Source organism: Solanum lycopersicum, chromosome 12, assembly GCF_036512215.1.
Source record: "Solanum lycopersicum chromosome 12, SLM_r2.1".
NCBI lineage: Eukaryota > Viridiplantae > Streptophyta > Magnoliopsida > Solanales > Solanaceae > Solanum > Solanum lycopersicum.
In genome coordinates, this window is record NC_090811.1 from 27,692,695 (window position 1) to 27,715,996 (window position 23,302).

At 34.3% G+C, this 23,302-nt stretch overlaps 1 protein-coding gene and 1 long non-coding RNA gene across 2 annotated transcripts; both read left to right on the forward strand.

Moving 5' to 3' along the window:
• The first annotated feature begins 4,683 nt into the window (after positions 1-4,683).
• On the forward strand, positions 4,684-7,666 carry LOC101261203 (uncharacterized). Its single transcript, XR_738799.3, has 3 exons — positions 4,684-5,134; positions 6,374-6,513; positions 7,383-7,666. It is a non-coding gene; the product is annotated as an uncharacterized lncRNA (long non-coding RNA).
• An 11,806-nt stretch (positions 7,667-19,472) lies between these two features.
• LOC138340291 (uncharacterized) lies at positions 19,473-20,179 on the forward strand. Its single transcript, XM_069292004.1, has 2 exons — positions 19,473-19,625; positions 19,829-20,179. Exons 1-2 carry the CDS (start codon positions 19,473-19,475, stop codon positions 20,177-20,179), a joined length of 504 nt encoding a protein of 167 aa, XP_069148105.1.
• Positions 20,180-23,302: the final 3,123 nt, after the last annotated feature.

Sequence of the window (23,302 nt, forward strand, 5' to 3'; positions counted from 1 at the left end):
ATATGGAAGGAATATCATGTTCTAAATCATTAACACTCACAAGATGACATAGTAAACCCTTGGACATCATTTTATTGGCCTTAAGATTTGAAATAAAGGGATTAGGACGACTCGAATTTTACCCCTTCAATATGAACTCTTCTTTATTAGGGAAGTAAAATCCCACCACACAACTACTATAGTCCAAGTAAGCATAACAAATGTGAATCCATTCTATGCCAATAATAACATCAAAAATCATACATGGGTAACTCAACCAATATATAACATAGTGTTACAACTTACAACTATAGGTTAAAGGTGTACTAACAAAAATAGGGTCATGAAGAACTTCAGGCAATATCTTACAAGGGAGAGAAAGCAAACGAGTTATAAAGGAAAGCGTAGACTCTGGATCAAGTAAAGTATAAACAGAAGTTCAGAATACTTGCAGCATAACAATGACCACATCAGCGTACTTCTCCTGCACCTCCCTGCCATTCAGGGTATAGAACATGTTCCTCTTTGGAAGCTCGTGTGCTGCTGCACCCTGTGGATTTGGCCTAGGATAAGCATTACCTCGATCCTGACCTTTGTTCTACGGGCAGTCCCTAACATGTGCCCACTTTCACTAAAACTAAAGCAGGCATTAGAGCCTTGTCTTCACTCTCCATTGTGGGATCGGCTACACTTAGCACAATTCTTCTTAGGACGTTGCATCTCACCTCCATTGCCCTTATTGGGCTCAGGTCTGCCTCCTCTAGATGTTGTACTCCTCAAAGAGTTAGAGTTCCCAGAATTCTATTGCCCCTTTTTTAACATGGGATGCTCACGGACGCCAAAATTTCTTTTGTGGCCTCCATGGCTGGGTCCTTCCTGATCTTGATGCCTAGGCCTCCTAAAATCACGAACAACTCTCTTCTTGCGGCTGTCCTCTACCTGTTAGACATGCACCATTAACTTGTAAAGATCATTATTATCATGGAGTATCTCAGACCAACACTCCTCCTCTAGGTCTCCATTGCTTCCCGTGAGGAACCTGCTCATCTCATCGCTATTGTTCAAAACCAGGGAGGTAGAATACCCTGATAATTTCAACAAGGATCAGTACTCTCCTCATTCTTGATATTTAATAGTAAGCAAAGTAACATACTTTGATAACTTAAAAAACTTCAGGGAATACTCACTGAGTGTCATAGAACCTTGTTTAAGGTTGATGAACTCCTCAACCTTTTCTTCCTTCATCTCTCCGGGAAAGAATCTCTCTAGAAATGTTGGCTTGAGCAGCTCCAAATTGATTGGAACTCCACCCAAAACTCGGCTATCTTGCCACATCTTGCACAAAGTCTATGTAGCATCCTTGAGTTGATAAGAAGTCAGTTCTCACTTCTACGTTTTTGTGGCCCCCATAGCCACCACAATCTTATGTACCTCATCCACAAACTCCTAAGGATCCTCTGATGTCTTAGACCCTATAAATATATGAGGGTTCATCCTCCTGAATCTTGAGGCCTGTCATCCATGCGATGAATCATTGGATTTTCTCTTTGAACATCCTATCGGTTGACTTTGGCAATCATAGCCTGAGCTTGCATCGTAATGGCCTGTGCCATATGAGATAGAGATTCCCTCACTCAGCATCAGTCGACCCAACTAGGTTTAATGGCATGGACATTCCTTCAACTGGAGCCTGAGGTTGATTCTGATTAACCCTAGCAGCGGCTCCATCTCTCCTCTAACCATTAGATCTCCTAGTGTTCATTCTTTGAAAAATAAAAAGGACTGATTTTAGACACACTCATAATACCAATAACTCAGACATTAGGAAGATCACGATAAGATCAGAAGAACGGAAATTTTCCTACACATTATGCAGTCTAGTCCAACATAGTGGTGCACTTCACTACCGTGCCTTAGAAACTACTCAACGTGGTTGATGTGAACTTATATTCTTTGGAATTTAACCTAGTGCTCTGATACTAACTTTGTCACGACTAGAATCTAGACCCTAGATGAGACCGGTGTCGTTGACCTCTAAGAGGTCGCAGACAAGCCTACTTACATCATTCTTACTTTATATTGGTTAATTTTTGCGGCAAATTTGAATCTTTTTTCTTAACATACTCATAAAAATATTCTCATTAATACGTAATTGTTCACTATCAACCATATAAATTTAAGAGATAAGCAACTGAATGAAATAGTTCAATTCTTATTAAGTGTATAATTGCAAAAATGGCACTAATACATAGTCTAAATAAAACCAGGTAAAACGCTAGTGGAACATGCTCCACTAGCTCAACTCTAAAACTAAGTTAGAATATAAAATACTAGCATCCTCAAAAGCATGAGGACCTACCAAAACCAGATGAATGTTGAACGTGCAAATAAGTACAGCGAAGATCTATTAGCTCTATCGTCCATTTGTGCCTGCACCTAAAATAGTAGAGTTTGTATAGGGTTAGTACAAAGTTGTACTATTTATGGGTATATTCAAGCACACACCAAGGACATGCATGAGAAAGAATAGCTCTTTCCTAAAAACATAATTTTTTGAAGTCAAGTCATCGGACTTGCCAAATTGAGATTAGAAAAGTTTCCAAATTTGTATTAAGAAAGACAATGAGCTTTCAAAATTTGAATTAGGAAAGTCAGTGAGCTTTCTATATTTGGAATAGAAAATTGATGTCATGAGAATAACTTACATCATCATACTTTTCACAGTCGCACACAGCATATAACATTTACACATAGAACATATCATATAACAATACAACACATTTTGCATGTAGCACATAACTTCATTAATATCATTCATTCATATGCCATGAGACTTGGGAATCATGGACTTTACATCAAGACATCCCATAAATGAGGGATCATCAGATGGGGCCTCAACTAGGGAGTTTTCATTAGCAAATTAAAGTCTGCTTCGTTCATTCATACGTACTCCATTTCATTTCTTTCATAGGCCAGTGTAAACACCGGATATACCTAGGATGTATTTTAAGACATTCATTAGGTTCGTTGTGCAATAACGAAGAATGATCTAATGTCATTACTTGAACCTAACTCACGTTTTGATTATCCTATCCTAACACCTTTGGTAACATTCATTTCATTATGTACATTATTTGAGGATGTCCTCATTCAGTCATTGGGAACTTAACCTATAACTGACATAGATCATGTGAGCATTATGAAATCCAGTGTTTTCCCCACATATAAATTAGGTGGAATCTACGACCAAAGTGACCAATAACATGCTAACGTACATGGGAATTTAATACCGCTAGATTCCTATATTGGTTGTTTAGGTTCGATGACTAAGAGGTATAAGGAGACTCGTACCCGGCAAGCTAGACAGTCTCATCTCATGAGAGTTATGTCAACCTCCACCCTTCCCCAAACAAGGCATCACCGCTAATAGCTAGCCTATAGGTGCTCAATATAATGTTCCATTACTTTCATCTCATACGTCATGGCAGCTGGCTTCTAGTATGAGGACATCATAGCGCATTAGACGATTTCTAATATCATCATTAGTATTAAGTGTGTTAAGCTCAGTACTTTAAATAGAGTGTTCATAGAGAATGGTCTCTTCATCATCTTACACTCTCATAGGTTAGTATGTTTTGTGACATTTATTTAGTCTCATTTCATATTGCTCTCATCATTTACATTAGTCTCATATCATATTGTCACCACTTTCATTATCATTAGCACCTTTGATTTTCATAGTTACTCGCCTCTTATTACGTGACTGTTCATTTCATCATATGCTAATGCGCTTGGTCATTCAGTCTGTCTCACAACCTTACTTAACCCTTCTAGGGTTTCATCATTTCATTGTTCATTTTCTCATTTAATTTTTCATCTTATTTTATGCCAATGCACATGCCCATTTAGTGTATCTTACACTCGTACTTAACCCTTCTAGGATTCATCATTTTATTACATACATCTTAGGTTCACTTACTTTTGAACGTATGATATACTAATGAATCTATAAACACAAGCCATGGGGCTTCATTCATAGTTTGTTAAGTGATTCATACATTCCTAAGACTATGTAGTGCAAGACCTATATATCTTGTATATATGGCAGGATCTTGATTTCGATATAAGAAGGTGACTTTATTTTTGGATATTTTGTAAATGTATGACTATTTTATCAAAACGGAAATTTGGGCAAGGAAACCTATGTTTGAGTCACTTGGATTATATTTACATTTTTTATTTATTTTATTTTTAATCTCCATGATATTGGGACTCTATATTGAACCCCAACATTAACATTGTATCTTTAGTTTTCTACTTTGTTTTCCTCCTAGGTTGGCCGAAAGGTTGTGGGTTCGAACCCTTACAACCCCTTTTTATTTTTCATTATCATCTTGTTGCTCAATTTCGCCTAAATCAAGAGGTTGTAAAATTAAACCCCCACAGCCTCTTAATTTTTTGGAATTGGGAGGTTGTGGGTTCGAACCCGCACAGCCTCCTTACATTACAAGAAACTATACTTTTAACGACCAATTCTTAAAAAAGGAATATGATTTTGGTTATTAAAAGTGTATTTATAGCGACACTATTTTTACAATCGTTAAAGGTCCATTTTAATTTAATTTTAGCGTTGTTATGAATATATACAGACATTAAAATAATTAATATTCAATTATTTATATACTAATAAATTACTGAAATTTTAATTTAGTTTTTATTTTTTTTTAACAAAAACACTCTACCAACTTCTTCAAAATCGAAAACATCGACTCAAAAACTTCTTCACTCTATCTGTTCTCTAAGAATTGAACAGAAGACTCTTGGGAACACGTATCTTAGATATTCACGATCAATAGCAATGGTTGGAGAAAATCATGAATTGTTGTAGGAAATCCGCAAGCATCTTCTCTACCATGGTATCTTTGAGTGAAATCAGCTAAGTATAGTCCGATTTGTGCGTCTCTCCAAGGTTACTCAGAGAAATTTGCATATACAAAGCACACGTTTCTCTTGTATAAGCTATAAAAATTATGATCTTCATCTCTTTTATATGATTGATGAACAACGAAATCATATTTTTCTTCTTTTGACTTGGTTTGACTTTGCTTCGATTGAAACTATTCAGACCTTATCTTGGTGTTTCCATATCTTTAAGGTATGATTTGATTACTTTAACTATGAATTGCTTTATGGAACGCTTGATTATGGGCGATTTTTCTTCTCTCAATTTTAGGGTGTTCCCAATAATGGGTTTCATCTAGGCATTTTTGTTCTTTTCTTTTGGTGTTCTTGAACTTGCATATATAGATTACTCATTTTCTCTCTCTCAATTTTAGGGTTTTCCCAAAAATGGGTTTCATCTAGGATTTTTTTTTTGTATTCTTGAACATACGTATACATTAGCCATATATGTATTATCACCATCCTTGCTTGTTTCTGTGTGCGAGTGGTCCAATTTGCCTACGTTTATCTAGTTAGATAGTTGATAGAGGATCCACTGGTATTCATGTAGAATGTGAGCCAGACAATGAATAGAAGCTTGAAAAGTATCAAGAACTTGTATACCTTAAATTTCAATTAGAAGTGAATGTCAGTTGTGTACTCAGGAATGTTTAAGTTCATAAAAGATGGTATGCAATTCAAATAATAAACTATTATCAACAATAATTGGTAAAATTTCCTTTTTAGGCATTGATAAAATGTTTACAAGTCTTGCAGGACAAGAGGAAAATCAAAATTGAAGTATTATAACCTCTAATATGAACTTTAATACTTAGTTCCTTGTCTTTACGAAGTCAGTAAAAATTCACTGTTTAAATTCCCGCTCCATTATTTTTCATCTCTGATTAGAAATGATGAGTGTACTAACGTTGATAAATTGATTTTTAGGCTCCCCCACGACAACCCTAATACTTTTGTTAGATGGTTTACTAGTATTCTTAAATATTGCATAATGTTAACATCTGTTTGTTTGCCTTAGCCGATGGACTATTGGAACTATTATTATTGTGATAACTTGATATCTTCTGTTACAGCTTACAAATAAAAGTTTTTATAAAAATAAAGTATATTACATGTTATTGGCGTGCTTTAGCATACGGTAAAAAGTTTTGGTTCAGCTGTAGTGTTGTCGTCTTAGTTGTTACCATCAGGTTTTTTAGATCTTTGACTAACCCGTTGCTTTACCTTCTAATTTGTTTCTTTACCTCCTAATTTTTTGCTCTACCTATTGAACTACTACTTAAGCTACTGCTAATAGATGGTGACGTATTGTTAAGGGTCCTTAGGAGTTTAGCTGCAAGTTTATAGTAATATGATGTTTACAGAATCTTTTTTAGTTAATTATAATATATTCAAAAGGAAATTTCTTACAAGTTGAAAATTTATTCAACAGGGGCATGTGTCAAAAGAAGAAGCACAACCTTTCATCGTCACTTCTCAACACTTTTTGTTCATCAAGCCTGGTCATTTGGTTGTATTGCTCTTGTCAATTTCTACGGACATATAGGTTCTTAGAGTGTTCTTCTCATCAAGGTAACTTTATACTTTTGAAAATGTATTAATAAATTTTATTGTGTGTTATATCTTATACATTTAAATTGTTTGTTGGTTTTCTAGCTAACAATGGATAAAACTTCCATATGTCTCCATAATGTACATATTTTAATTTTTAAATGAGAAAAATATTAATTGTGTGCAGTGTTGATTGTTTTTCTGATAATTTTGTAGCTAAAGTAATATGAAACATGAGTTGTGCCGAAAAAAGATAAAGGAAATAATAATTAATACGTTTAGTAAGTCCTAAGCCAAGTTGAAGAGTAAAGTTCATGTGATTTAGTAGTTTGGTGCTTTTATATCTTTCTTGTTCAGAGAACTTCACTTCCTCTGATCTATTAGTCATTCAACAGTTTGGTCATGATAAATGTTGTTTGTTATATCTCTTTCTTGTTAACCTTACATTTGGTCGTTACTTTGTCTAGACTTAACAAGATAAAATTAGTATCTTATCCACCTTTGCTCTTCTCACCAATAGTTTATGCTAAGAAGCTGAAAAGGAACAATTTAGTTGAAAATGGGTGTGAACAGGAATGCATATATTTATGTACCAAATCGTTTTCTGATTGTAATTTGGTTTTTCATTGTAATTTTACGTGAACACTTTTTAATTCGACAATTATAAAGACAACATCAGTAACAAACTAATATCCTTTCATGTTTAGGCTTGCTATAGAATGATTGACATTGTTAAGGGTTAACAAACTAAAGACCCCGTTCTTAGTATGTATTGTTCTTTAAATCAATTTCTAGGGCCAATAGTTTATAACCTGATCTTTGTTTCCAATATGACCATAGCATTCTTTGACAAAGACATTTTCTTTACTTGTGTATATCATTATGTGCAGAATACTTGCATCGATGTTGGCTATCAATTTCAGCAAGACCTCTAACTCCTAGGCTTTAGAATTTCAGATGAAATGTGCGTGAAGATATGCAGTTTAGAGGACCTTGTGAAGTTCCATATCATATAAACCGGGATAAGGTGTTCCAACCAAGCAATTTATCTTTAAAAAATTTGTCATGCTCTCCATTACCTGAATATAACTGTAACTTTTTTAAGAATTCATTACCCAAGTTGCAAATATATTTCCAAAGTGCTATCCCATAGCTAGCATTAGATATATAAAAACAATTCTTCACATGGCATTAGGTAAGAAACTAATTATCGTAGTATGAGGATTTGTTCTTACTAATGATATGTTAGGAATTAAAATTGCAGTCCCTTATGGTGATAACTAAAAGTTAACAAATCATGGTTAGTAACGAAGTACTAATAATTTTGATAAGTCCGAAATGACAACCTACGAGTGTTAAAAAGTTTTGATATTCTCATAAAAGTAATAGAATCTCTTGAATGAACCTCCTATCTAAAAGAGTAACCAATTTTGAGATACATTTAAATATAAAACGTCTTATGATTGTATGTCTTTCTTAAGTGATAGATAGTATTTTAATTGACTAGTAATCTTAGCTAGCTTGTTAGTCAGTCATATAAATGATTACTAGTTATTGTACTTAAAAAAGAATAAAGTTGTATCAAATTTGTCAAATCTTTTGGCAATTTGTTTTTCAAATAAGTGCATGATTTAAGAATCACACCTTTCTTGTTTTACAGTATTTTTATGTCATTTTCACTACACTTCTCACTAACATATATGTCTTTACTATTTAAAATAGTATCCATATATATATATATATATATATATATATATATATATATATATCCATCATCTAAAAGTTATAACTGAAACATCACTCCTATGTTAAGTATCTTCTTATCATATTTAATACCCAAAAAGACAAAATAATTATCTAATCTATAAAAAAAACTTAAAAAAAATTATAATTGCAACAATCACTAAACAAATAACGAATTAAAAATCACATAAGTAGTTTTTTGAAACTTACTAGAATCTTTCAAAAAGAGGTTTTCTTCAACTTTTAAACAATAAGTGGTTAGTTCTTACTTATACTGGTGTATTTATAATATCTTTTGTTGAATGAAGATTAATGGCACCTAATAAGTAATGGATGGAACTTGTTGAAGATCAAGTGTTGTAATGCATCTTCAAAAATTCGTGAGATGGTTAGGTCACATCTATTAGTGTATGGAATAATTCAGGGTTATACTTTTTGGTATCATCACGGGGAGAGTTTTGGTGAACCAGAGTCACATTCTAAATTCGTAGCGAATAATAACATTGAAAATGATGATGATGAGGATGAAACGCATGAGCTCTTACTTGATTTACACCCTGATATCACTGAAGGGAATATGAACACTAACAGTAATGATTTTATTTGGGAAGAACCAAACCCTGAAGCAAAATGATTCTACGGCCTATTAGATGATTATAAACAACCATTATATAAAGGTTTGAAAGCAAGAAAACTTTCTACTTTGATTAAGTTACTTCATATTAAAACTATTGGCCAATGGAGTAATGCTCCATTCACAATGTTGCTGTAGATGCTAACGAAACATTTATTGCCTAATGGATCAAACTTGCCAGATTCATATTACGAGGCAAAGTTAGTAATTTTAAATCTTGGACTTTCTTATGATAATATAGATGCGTGCAGGAACAATTGCATGTTATACTAGAAGGATGATAAGATTCTTGAATTTCATTGAGTGTGTGGCGCATCTAGATGGAAGGAAAATAGACGTAATGGGGAAACACAATGTAAACGTGGTAAAAAAAACCATGCACGAATTTACGTTATTTTCCTCTAAATCCAAAACTTCAGAGATTGTTTATGTCCTCGAAAACATCTTCTTTTATGGGATGACATCATGATGAAAGAGTTGATGATGAAATAATGAGACACCCAACTGATTTAGTTTCATGGAAGAGACTTGATGAACTTCATCCATCTTTTGGTAATGAGCCTCGTAATATGCGACTTGGACTTGCTAGTGATGATATTATACCATTTAAGAATTCAAAAACCCCATATAACATTTTGCCCGTCGTACTTATTCTTTATAATTTGCCACCTTGGTTATGCATGAAGAAGAAAATTTTATTTTATCGATGCTTATTCCTGGTCTTAAATGTCCGGGGGATGCAATTGATGTTTCTTTCCAACCTTTGATAGATGAAATAAAGGAATTATGGGAAACTAGAGTTGAGACCTTTGATACGTCATCTAAACATAATTTTATGCTACATGCAGTTTTGTTATGGACCATTAATGATTTTTCAGCATATGGAAATTTGTCAGGATGGAGTAACAAATGAAAATTAGCTTGCCCATGCTGCAATAAAGAAACTCTTTCAATAAGGTTTGTAAATTGTCAAAAGGAGTGTTATATGCATCATACACGCTTTCTTCCTCTTAGTCACAAATGAAGGAAACAAAAAGATTCCTTTTATGGCACAAATGAGCAATAACTACTACCAAAAATGTTATCTCTTAATGATATAATTCATCAAGTAGGTGATTTAGAAGGTCTAACACAAACAAATGATCCAACGAAAAATATTAAAATATCACACAAGAATAGAGTTGATAATTGGAACAAGAAGGGTATTTTCTTTGATATTCCATATTGGAATACTCTTTTGTTGCGACACAATTTAGATGTGATGCACATTGAGAAAAATGTTAGTGATAATATTTTGGGGATAATATTAAATTTCAAAGGAAAAACCAAAGATACCTTGAATTCTCGATTGGATTTGGAAGCAATGAAGATAAAAAAAGAATTGCATCCGATAGAGAAAAGGGATAAATATGAGTTACCTACTCCATGTCACACATTATATTCTACAGAAAAGAACAAATTCTTCACTTTCTTAAATAATTTAAAGGTCCCAGATGGGTTTTCATCAAATAATTCTCAATGTGTCAACTTTAATGATCGGAAACATTCAGGATTGAAAAGCTATGATTTCCATGATATTTTACAACATTTACTTCCACTTGCTTTAAATGGTTTGCTCTGTAAATCTGCTTTTGAACCACTTATTGAGTTGTCAATATTTTTTAAGATACTAAAAGCAAAATGTTTAAGAGTAGATGAGCTAGAGTAAATAGAACCTAAATTCCAATAACTTTGTGCAAGTTAGAAAAGGTCTTCATTCCTGCATTTTTTGATATCATGGTCCACTTGCCAATTCGTTTAGATAATGAAGCTATGATTGCTGGACCTATCAAATATCGATGGATGTATCCAGTAGATCGATGTCTATACTTTCTAAAATCATATATTCGTAACATTGCTTGCCTAGAAGGTTGTATTGCACCGGGATATATAGCATTTGACTGTATGACCTTATGTTCAAGTTATTTCGATACGATGGAGACAAAATTAAATTTCCATGAAAGGAATTATGATGGTGGTTCTAATGAATCTGATGGAGGTTTAGAAACTTTTTCTCAACTCGAAAATAGTTTGACGGGTGAAAAACCATTCAATCATGATTCAAGAGAAATTGAGATTGCAAATTTTTATATTTTGAAAAACATTGATATAATTCAACCATTTCTGGAGTAAGTAATGACTCATTGATATAATTTACTCTTATATTTTGCATATCCTTCCATAAAATGACATTTTATACTTTAAATTATTTGCTGAGATTTTTCACAAATTTCAATTGGTACATCCAAAAAATCATTCAGAAATTTAATGGAATAGACAATTCGTTAGTTGGTTAAAATTAAAGGTGATAAGTTAAGTAATTGTATGTATAACATCAAATTATGAACAATATTTTCTAAACAATGTACTTAAATTTGATAGGTTGAGAATTGCACAAACACGACGAGAGTAAGAAAATAAAAGATCTGCTCTCATTGCCACGTGGTCCTCTTCCATATGTGACAAGTTTTACAAACTATGTTACTAATGGATATATGTTTCATGTGCGAGATCATGATAAAGGTTTGAGAACTCAAAATTGTGGGGTGGTTATAGTTTGTGAGACAGATGAGGAGAATAAAAATATTGATTATAATGGAGAGCTAAACGATATTCTTGAATTTCAATTTACTGGTGGGAGAAGTAACGTTTTATTTCGATATGTGTTTTTTGACGTATATGATCAATAAAGAGAAATTAAAGTAGATGAATATGACTCTGTAAGTGTCAACTGCAAGCGATTTCTGAAAATAAATGAGCCTTTTATTTTAGCCAATTAAGCGTCACAAGTGTTTTATGTTGATGATCTTGTAAATAATGGAAGACTTATTGTACAAAAGGTTCAAGCTCGTGCTTCATTCGATGTTGTTGATAAAGAGGATTAATATTCAACATAGCTTCAAGGAATCTAGGAGGCAGTTCTGACTTTGAATTCATGTTTTATTTCTGAGTTCTCATTTTATTATACTATGGTTTTGAATTTGATCCTAAAAATACCCTTGATGTTTTAGTTTCTATTTTCAAGTATTTTCTTCGTGTTTTTCTGTTTGGTCTTATATATGGACCATTTATTAGTAGTAACATAATATTATTTATTTACATGTAAATTGTGATTAAAAATATTGATGTTTGTTGAGATTTTATGCGTAGATTCTAAGTGACTTGTGATTCAATATTTTTACTTGTCAATGAATCTTTCATGATATCCATGTTCTGAAACTGATATTTTATTTCTGGTTTGACCACATTACTGTCAGTATTTTCAGATGTAGATTAGTTAGGTTTTAGATATTTGAAAATTAACCACTTTCAAAATGTCAACTTCATGTCATTTTTTAATTCCAAAAAGCTATTCTTGTTATAGTTAATATTGTTTTATCTTGGTAGTTGTACCTATCGAAAGGGATGTAGTATTGAAAACATGTTCAATCACTTTTCCCTATTGGATGAACCAACAATGAAGTGATTTTTCTACTAGGTTTACATGGATCCATCAAAAATTCAAAACAATGGAATGAAATCAACTGTCAAGTCTAATAAACTTGCATACTTTCCACCTCGTGCTTTAGCAATTAGGGGACGAGGGAAGAGCTTACAATCTTTGGGATCTGTAAGACTAATGGCTGAAGAATGAACTCCAAAAATCTAAAGATCAATATATCAAATTCTTATCGAAATGATCGAGTACAAAATATCTATCGTGTACCTCCTTGTTTTGATCCAGCTGAATATAATGTTCCCTGCTCTACAGAAGTCGAACTAATGCAAGATGCCTAAACAAATGAAATAAGTGTTTACTGTCTCAAACTGCTTTATTGTTTTTTTTGCGTGTGATGAAAATCTTCTTTATGTGCGATCTGAATTAATTTACAGGTGCATTTGAGTCTCATAATGCAAAAAAAGTTAGAGGAACAAACATTTGTAAATATGTTTCACGACTCAAACATGTAGAAAAGTTAAATATCAATTTTTACCAAAATCGAGTTGTTGGGAAAAAGTATGCCTCATTTGTGAGACACTTGGCTATTTTAATTCGTGATCATAATATGTGCCCATTACGGGTGCACTCATGGACAAACATTAAAGAGGATCGGCTAGAGAACATGTGGGATGTTGTAAGTATTTTTGTAGTTTTATTAGCTTCATATATGACTTCTCATACTTAAAAAATAAGATCAATGTGCTATATTATGCAAAACATGTGGGACTATTAAGGTAAGTATTTAGAGGGCTATTAGATAATTGCATCATATATTACTTCTTTTATTTAAAAAAGTGAGATTACGATAAACTTTATTCCAAACATTTGGGATTCTGTTATTTACAGAGCTATTACCTTAAAGCTTTATTTTGACTTCTCATCTGGAAAAAGTAACACTAACGCGACACATTTTAGGTCGAACATGTCGGATGTTATGATAATTATTTAGAGAGATATAGCTGATAGATTTGTTGATGAATTCTCATCATGAAAGATTTAAATTAACGTGGTACATTTTACACCAATAATATCGATATAACGTTATAGTTATTTTTGCCGAATAACCTATATGTTGTTGTTGTAGTTTGTATTATCTACTCTCTCGATCTTGCTTATTTTTTCCTTCTTTCACTTCATACAGTCCATCATATAATTATGCATTTATCATGACATATATATCACCTTCCAGTGGAAGAGTACCATAAGTTGGAAATATAGATTTAGTTCACTTCTAGTTTAGGTGAAAGTTTGAGTTTATGTTTAATGGTACTTGTGAAATATTGTAGGATAAATTTAGTTGTAACAACATCAATTTTATGAAAGAACATGTCCTTCAACACATAAGAAGGTTGTTGAATAACTGGAGAGTATCACTTCAAAAGATTATAAAGTCTAAGCCATTTGGTGATGCTATAAGAGATATGCCAAGAGGGGTAGACAAGAGTGATTGGGAATGACTGATTAAGGAGCACTTGTTAAGTCACAAGTTTATGGTATCAATTAAAAGTATTTATTTATTAACATGCTATTTGAAGTTAATAACTGTAACTTTTATGGTATGTTGTGAATAAAGGAAAGAAGTGAAAGAATCACTGTCAACAGGTCCAAGTTAAGTATGCCTCATTGTAAAGGCAGTAAGCCTATAAGAGAAATTATTTATGAATTGGTAAGCCTATTAGTCTCTTGTTTTCTAAAATGATGTAAGATGATTTCCTTGACATGTTTATTTGTATGTTAATGGAGATAAAGATGGTAAACCCCCAAAATTGGATACAATCTTCTTCGAGACTCGTAAGGAGGATAACAATCTTGTTGAACCTGAAACTAATGCAAAATATATATGTTTAGTGATAAATTTTATTTTAAATCATTTAACTTTACGTGTTGTATTATTTTAAGTTTTCCTGTGTTCTACACGCTGAAATCAAAAAATCGGTTCAATATGATTCTTCTCTTACAAATATTGAGGTTGTAGAAAAGTGTTTGGACCTAATTGTAAGAATCACGTAATTGGATTTGGTGGGGGGATAACAACTTAAGAGTTGAAAGGTGGAAACTCTTCAAAGGCTACAGTATAAGATAGATTTAATGCACGTGAAAAAGATAATGAATCACTAAAACGATGCATGGATGAGTTAGAAAACAAATATGAACGCATGGATGAGCTAAAGGATAAATATGAACAGCTTGCGAGAGTACTACTTGGTCAGCCTTCAACACCTGCGTCTTCAGGTGATCAATAGATAGTACCATTAAACAGGTTAGTAAATCTATTTTTCTTTCTCTTTGTGATGTACTCAAGATACAAGGAAGAACTGCAAATGCTCAATTTTTTCCTAAGTTTCTTGTTATAACTTGCTTTCGATTTACCATGTACAATTGATTCCAAGTATCAACATCCTAATTGTCTCTTGTTGAGAGAAAAATCAAGTCCAATTACATTGTGAATGTTGTATTTTAACTGTTGCCTCTAAGTTTTACTTTTCATCTGTTTATTTAGACACACATAACACATGTTTTTATGTTTTAGGTGAAGGTAGTGTTACATTAGGAGGTTGCAAATGGTACCATATTTCAATAGATCGCATCCATATCGAAATGATCATGTTGTTTGTTTGTTGTATTTCAGCATATATATAAACACTTCTTTTTCTAGTACCAAGCTTTCTCTCGCATTCTTTCATAGTGAATATTCTATTTCTTTTCCAAAATATAGTATATGTTATGTTCTCATTGAATCCTCTATTACTTAAAGGATCCCTATTTACTAAAACAATATTACCAAACATCATACTATTATGAGCATATAAACTACACATAATCCTGGCCAAAAGTTCAACAACTTTATCATCTATCTTATTCCTAAGTGAAACATCTTCAAAATGTCTCACTTTTTCTTTTTTCAAGCCAATTTTTGCGCAAATGCCTTTTTTTGTAACTATCATTTTCATTATTCACCAATGTAAAGCTATTACAATCTCCATAACTAACAACACACAACTAGCTATTCAATACATCCTAGAGCTCCCACTCAGTCACAAACAAATCTGAAAGTAGACATGAGACCAATAATCATGGGTAGGACTCGAACACTCTCTTTTGTAGTGGCATTTGTATCTCTACTCCTTTTTTGGAAAACATCATATTTCTCATGCACAGACAGTGTACAAATTCTGTGTGGACAATTTTGAAAACTTGATCTTTTTGTGTCTTTCCCTTCACACGCCTTGTATCTTCGGTATGCTGTTGGTCCCATTGCAGGGATTGAATTAGCTTGGCGTGGATCATTGTGTATGCATGCCCCTTCCTGTCTTAATTCTCAATGTTGGCATGCCTATTTTAACTATATTTATGTTTCTCTTACAGTCAATTGTTAGTTGATTAAAATTATTCCACTAAATCCCTTCCTGCTACATGAATGTTTCATTTGCCATTGTGTCTCCTAGTTGATTCACTTTTTTGTATGTATGTACTATAATTGCATATGTTGTTCATTGAAGTATATGTGTCTGCCTTATTTTTTGTATATTCCCATGGTATTTTCCAATCCTTATTGATCATCCTTGTTAGGCCTAATAAATATAATTATACCAACTCTTGATATTGACAACTCTGGAATGTTTTGATGTTCTGCTTCATTTATATTAGATATGTTATTGTAGCAAGCAGAAAATATACTATGCTTCCCTCTTAGAAAAAAAACTAAGTTGGTCCCTTGGATGTTCTCTCTATTTTGATCTGATGTTTGTCATACTTTTTCTTGTGTGGTTTCTTTATTTAATTGGTAGTCTGCTTCCCAAAAGATGACCCATCTAAAGTTTGAAAGGCTAAAAAATCTTTAATTCAGGTATATATACTCTCCGTTCTGTTTGAAACTTCTTAATTATATCCTATAAGAAAATTAAACTGTAGTTTCAGCTTCAAAATGTTGCTTATTTCGTGAGAGAATACAAATATATCTTCTAACTCCTATTCCTCTCTCTTATTATGTTTTTTTCTTCTACTGAAAAAGAAACAATCTCTCATTAAGACTACTAATTAGCTTCTAATTATGTTTGTACAAAAATTCTATGATAATTGATTTGGATTTTTTAGAGGAAAGCAGGAATGAGTTATGCTAGTGCCTTGTTAGTGTATTCTGTTTATTTGGCCTTACAAAAAAAAATCATTGTTAATAATTGCAGAAAACCGTTAAATACTTAATAGATGTTGGGAAGAGATTACATGTTATTATTGACATGCCATTTTTTTTTCAAACATTAATGTTTTAATCTTTTAAAGTATGTACTAAAACATTCTTTTTTATTCCTTGTTTTATATTGACATAAGTTTTTATCTTACAGATCTTGAATTTCAATATGAAGAATATACCGTTCAACAACGCACAGAGCATGTAAAGGTTAAAGATGACTTTCACTTTAATTAGGGGTGGTTTAAATTAAAGACAATGTCATCTCTTTTATTTTTTGTAAGTTCTCCCTTTTTTAGAAGTTGATAAAGATATGTTATGCTACTTGAATATGATATATGTTTGTTTAATTAGTTTTTTTGTATTAAGCAGGAGACTTTCTATAATGAATTCAATTATTTTGTTTATTTTGAGTGTTTTTGTATTTATTGTATAAAATTTGTATCATAACTAATGAAATTGGTTCCTTTTAACTATCTTATAATTGGCTTCCTAAAATTATTTGAATAAACTACACTTAGCGACAGGAAATGTGGTCGTTATAGTATTCGTATTTCAAGTACAATATAATTAACAAAAATATTTTTTGGTCGTTAGAAGAACTTGTACAAAGGGCAAATCCAGTCGTTAAAAATGTCATATAACGACCCAAATTTACTTTGTCGTTAGAAAACCTTTCTTTTTAACGACCGGATTTAAATTTGGTCGTTAACTTTAAAAGTCAGCATTTTAACGACCGACGATTACTGGAATTATGAAGGTCGTGAAAAGCTTTTAATGTCTAAATTCGAACTTATAACGACCATATTTTCCTTCGTTAAAAACCATTTTCCTTGTAGTGTTATTTAAATTTTAATTTCTCCAGGGGATGTAAGGTTGTGGGTTCAAACCCCCACATCCTCCTATCTTTATTTTTATTTAAAATTCACTAAGTTAGACGTGTGGCAGTGAGGTTGTGGGATCGAACCCCCGCAACCTCACTTTATTTCTTTAATTAAATTCACCTTCTCCTTTCCATCCTTGAGGTCATGGGTTTTATTCCTACGCCTTCCATTGTCTTTTCTTTATTTTTTTTCTTCACTCGCTGCATGGAGGTCGTGGGTTCGATTTCCAGACCTCCCATTTATTTATTTTAATTCTTGTTCTTTTCTTCATAAATAAGTAGACCCAGTTTAGATTCCCCCAACCCTTTTTCTTTTTCTTTTTCTTTTTTTTCCGCGAATTCTAGTAGCAAAAGGGTGAGGTCAAAAATTCAAATCCTGGTGGCCTCACCTCTTAAAAATATATTATATTTTCCGATTTCAAACATTCTTTTTGAACAAAAATAAGGTATAACAACCTGGAAATTTATTCATTATTTTAGCTTCCTTTCATCAACCTTTTCATGTTAGTTCTTAGGACGTATTCGTATACCACTTTAACACATCTTTACGCGCATCTTTCATGAATTTATTTGTCTAAAAGATCGTAACTAAATCAGGCACATTTCCTTAAATGCACATCACAATTTTTTATGGATTTATACACATAACAACAACTACAACTTTGTCAAATTTTGAGCATCAAGTCGAGACCCTTGCCAAAGTAACATACTTGCACACACTTGCACATAACTTCAAACACACATTGACTGTCATTTTCATGATTGCACATAAATAAATATATTCACAATCAACACAAAAACATCACACACACCTAAATCTACCAGCAAACATACCCATTCTACGAATCATTGGGAGCTAGTGACAGGGACACGCAACGGGGAAAACAATCCTAGTTTTCGGACTGAATGACTGAATCTTAGGGGGTTTATTTGGAAAGGTACCAAGAGGGAAGGAACTCATACCTTATATTATTGTCCAAACGTTGATGTTTCTGCCCAAAACCCTCTCCAAAATCAGTCTAAGCGTCCTCAACGTCCACACCACTCGACGTATTACTTCTCTTTTCCTTAACGGTTTTGGTTACTTTGTTTTTCATAAAATATCATGTCAGTTCTTCAAGTGTGAAGAAGACTTAATATTATTTCCATTCTTTTAGTTTTTTGGCAGAAACCAATGTGAGAGAGATGATGAAACGTGGGAGAGAGATCGTGAGAGAGTAGTCTAATATTTGGAGTTTTAGTTTGGGAAATAGTCAAACTAGGACTCCTTATTAATTCAAATAAAACCTGATTTAATTAGCTTAGTGAAAGGACCATTATGCCCTTAAAAATCAGACTATGAAACATATATAAATAACCAATATGTTGCTTCCATTGGGGCTCGAACTCGGGTGGATTGACCTTTGCAAAATTGACAATTTCGTTTCAACCCGAGCCTAATTGGTTCTTTAGTTAAATTAATTAATTAATTAATTCCTTCGGGTAAATACGACATTACCCTTGGCGTGGAAAAGACAATTTTACCCCTGGACCCTCATAACTTAAAAATTCCTCTTTTAAATACGGTTAAGACTCTTTCGATTAGATCTTATTTATCGAGAGCCCCACATGGTTGGTTCCAACCTTTCCGAGCTCACCTATCTCCCGAATTTAGTTGGCTTGGTGGTAGTAAGGGTAATGAGGTGTGGTTCTACGGGTATCAATCTGTGTGGACCCTGGGTCTAATCGCAAGCATTCTTGATACCTTAAGCATTTATCGTAGTCATTTTTTTAGAGTTGTTACACTGAGGCTGTTAAGAACTGGCAAAAGCCTCTTACTCCTACATATATTCTTAGTTGCTTGGAATTAACTGGTTATTATCGCAGGTTCATGAAGGGTTTTTCTTCCGTTGATGCCTCACTGACAGTTTTGACTAAGAAGAAGGCCAAGTTTTAATGGACGGAAATTTGTGAAAAAAGTTTCTGGGAACTCAAAGACATACTCACTTGAGCCCCAATGCTTTCTTTGACTATGTCTGGTGAGAACACTATTTATTGTGATGCATCTAGGGTTGGTTGGAGTTGTGTTCTAATGCAGGGTGGTAAAGTTATAAGTTATGTGTCTAGACAACTTAAGGTTCATGAAAAGAATTATCCCACTCATGACCTGGAGTTGGCAGCTATGGTATTTGCATTGAAATTATGGAGGCACTATTTATGTGGAGTGAATGTGGATGTGTTCACAGACCACAAAAGTCTCCCATACGTGTTCACACAAAGGATGTTGAATCTACGTCAGAGGAGGTGGTTTGAGTTATTGAAGGACTATGACATGAATTTCCACTACCATCCAGGTAAGGCTAATGTTGTAGTTGATGCTTTGAGTAGGATGAGCATGAGAAAGCCCATGTTGAGGATGATAAGAAAGTGTTGGTGAAATATATACACAAAGTGGCAAGACTGGGTGTGTGGTTAGTTGATTCTACTAGTGGGGGTCTTTTAGTTCATCATAGTTCCGAATCAGTATTAGTAGTTGAAATGAAGGAGGGTCAACATCTCGATCGTGTGCTGATGGAGCTGAATAACTCAGTGTTGGTTAAGATGAATGAGCCTTTTTCTTTGGGAGATTACGGCATACTTAGGTACCAGGACAGTCTGTGTGTACCAAATGTGGATGATTTGTGGACCAGGATAATTGTAGAGACCCATGGTTCCAAATATTCCATAAATCCAGGTTAAAAAAAGATGTATCATGATCTTAAGAAGATCTATTAGTGGGATGGTGTTAGACCCGCAATCTACTTGATCTAACTACGTGCAGACATGCCAAGGACTTGGGCATTGGTCTTGGCATGGATGATGGCAAAACAGTGCAACACAAGTTCAAGGTGCTTGGGTGTTGGCAAGGCAGCTTGAATGTGCATGGCTTACGTGCGGGCTAAGGGCGTTGGCAAGACAGCATGTTGACTTAATGAAGCAAGGCTGTTAAGACTTGGCAAGGTCAAAGACAAAGGCAGTTCACCCGAAATTGCTGAAATAAAACTAAGTGTGGAAGACAGCTAAAATATTCTAAGTGTTGGAAGCTGGCAGGATTATTCTAAGTGTTGGAATGAAGCCTGAAATATTCTAAGTGTTAGAATATTAGTATTTCGTGTAGATAAGAATGTAATTTGAATTAGATTCTATCTGTTGGAAATATAGCTGTTGGAAAGTTAGTTTTGAACCCTGGGCTGACATGTGTCAGACAGGTGTCATGTGTAACCGCCGCATGTATCCGCTTGTAACTGCCATTGTGCAGAATTTTGATTTAAGGTGGAAATTCGTCTAAGGCGGGGGACAGAGAGTTTTCTAGCCTTAGACTGATTTGTGAAGCCTTCCTTTGTATTAATTATCGATTAATAAAGGTTGGGACTTGATCCTGTAAACGCTGCCTGTTTATTGTTTGACATTGCTGTTTAAGTATTTCTATACTTAGTCAATTCTGTGGGTGTAAGTAGGCTGAAGTATTACAGACGTTGTAAGACTGCCTAGAGTGGTGTGCGAGAAAAATAAATTGACCCTCTTTCAATTGGTATCAGAGCACGGTTAAACAATGGTGAAAAACGCAGAACTATGGGAGTTGGCACGAAAAATTGAATCCTTCATCGGGTTTACTGAAGATGTTTTGGCAGACCCTACGTTTGTGGATTTATTCACACAAATCATTGAGTTGAGAGTGGACGCTGAGAAAGTTCAGGGAGAAATTGGTGGATATCGACAAAATGTTGATAACCACATCACTGAAACTTGGACTTTCGTGCTACAACTACACAGAAACTGGAGGGACTGCAGAAGGAAAATGAGAACCTTCGTGCAGAACTCGTCGTTTTGTGTCGGGCTGTGGCCACGTTGAGTTCAACTCGTGTTGAATCGTCTAAGGTAAAGATTCCAGAACCTAAGGCCTTTAGTGGCGCAAGGAGTGCTAAAGAATTGGAAAATTTCATCTGGGACATGGAGCAGTATTTTACCGCTGCAAGGGTGCCGGACGCTGATAAGTTGAACATTACCACAATGTACTTGTGTTAGGTGATGCGAAACTTTGGTGGACTCGTAATGCAGACGACGTAAGTGCTGGTCGTCCTAGAATTGATACATGGGATAAGCTAATCAAAGAAATGCGTGATCAATTTCTTCCTAGCAATGCATCTTGGCTTGCAAGGGATAAATTGAAAAGGTTAAGGCAGACTGGTTCAGTGAGGGAATATATAAAAGAATTTACCTCTGTGATGTTAGACATACAAAATATGTCTGATGAGGATAAACTTCACAATTTCATTTCGGGCATGCAAGGCTGGGCCCAAAACAAACTACGAAGGCAGAATGTTAAAGATCTGCCTGGGGCAATTGCTGCTGCTGATTCGTTGGTAGATTTCCGGACGACTCGTCCTTCGACAGATGTCCCTTCTACTTCGAAAAATAAGAAAAAGAATGAAAAAAAAGGGGAATGGAGAAAGGATAGTCGTAAAGAGAATGCAAACGATAAAGGAAAGGCACAAATGAAGGATGGGAAAGACAGACCCAAGAGTAAAGATGGAAACTCTAAAGGATGTTGGACTTGTGGTGGTCCTCATTTGGCCAAATCTTGTCCAAACCGGGAAAAAGTGAATGCTTTGCTTGCTGGTAATGTGAATCAAAGGGAGGAGGATGAAGAAATCGTGGCTGCAATGGCAAACCCATTGGGATTGTCCTTCAATCACATTATGGGGATCAATAATGTTGGAGAGATCTCTAACACTTCGAATCCTCATGCTTCCTTAATTTATATAGAAATGAAAGTGAAAGAACAATGTGTGATGGCAATGGTTGATACAGGGGCCATACACACGTTTGTAGATGTGAAGATTGCTACAAAATTGGGGCTGAAGTTGTCTAAAAGCCCTTCCTACGTCAAGACAGTCAATGCTAAGGCACAAGCCATTGTGGGCATGGCTTATAGTGTGTCTATGTCGACTGGAAATTGGGTGGGAAAACATAATTTGATGGTGATGCCGCTTGGAGACTTTGAAATTATACTTGGGATTGATTTCCTAAGAAAATACCAGTTTGTTCCGTTTCCTCACTTAGATGGAGTGATGGTAATGAGTGGAAGTGATGCTGGTTTTCTGAAGGGTGTTCATCCGTTTGGAAACATTAATAAGGTTGCGAAGAAGAAAGACAAGGAAATGTTGTTATCTGCTGTGTCGATCGACAAAGGGCTGAAGAAGGGAGATGAAACCATACTTGCTGCCTTGGTCGAAATTAAATCTGATGTGAAGATGGAAGTGCCTAATTGTGTTGCTGAATTATTTAAACAGTATGCTGATGCTATGCCACCTGAATTACCAAAGAAATTACCACCAAGGAGGGATATTGATCACAAGATTGAGTTGCTGCCTGGTACGGTTGCCCCTGCACAAGCTCCTTATCGTATGGCTCCTAAAGAATTGGTTGAACTACGCAAACAATTGAATGAATTGCTAGATGCTGGATTGATTCAGCCGTCTAAGGCTCCATATGGTGCTCCTGTTCTATTTCAAAAAAAACAGGATGGAACAATGAGAATGTGTGTAGACTACCGGGCGCTGAATAAGGCAACTATAAAGAACAAATATCCGGTTCCGTTGGTGCAAGATTTAATGGACAGGTTGAGAAAGGCATGCTGGTTCACAAAACTTGATTTGAGGGCAGGCTATTGGCAGGTTAGGATAGCAGAGGGTGATGAACCAAAAACAACATGTGTAACTAGATATGGTTCCTATGAATTCCTTGTAATGCCGTTTGGGCTGACTAATGCCCCGACAACATTCTACAATTTAATGAACAATGTACTATTTGACTATCTTG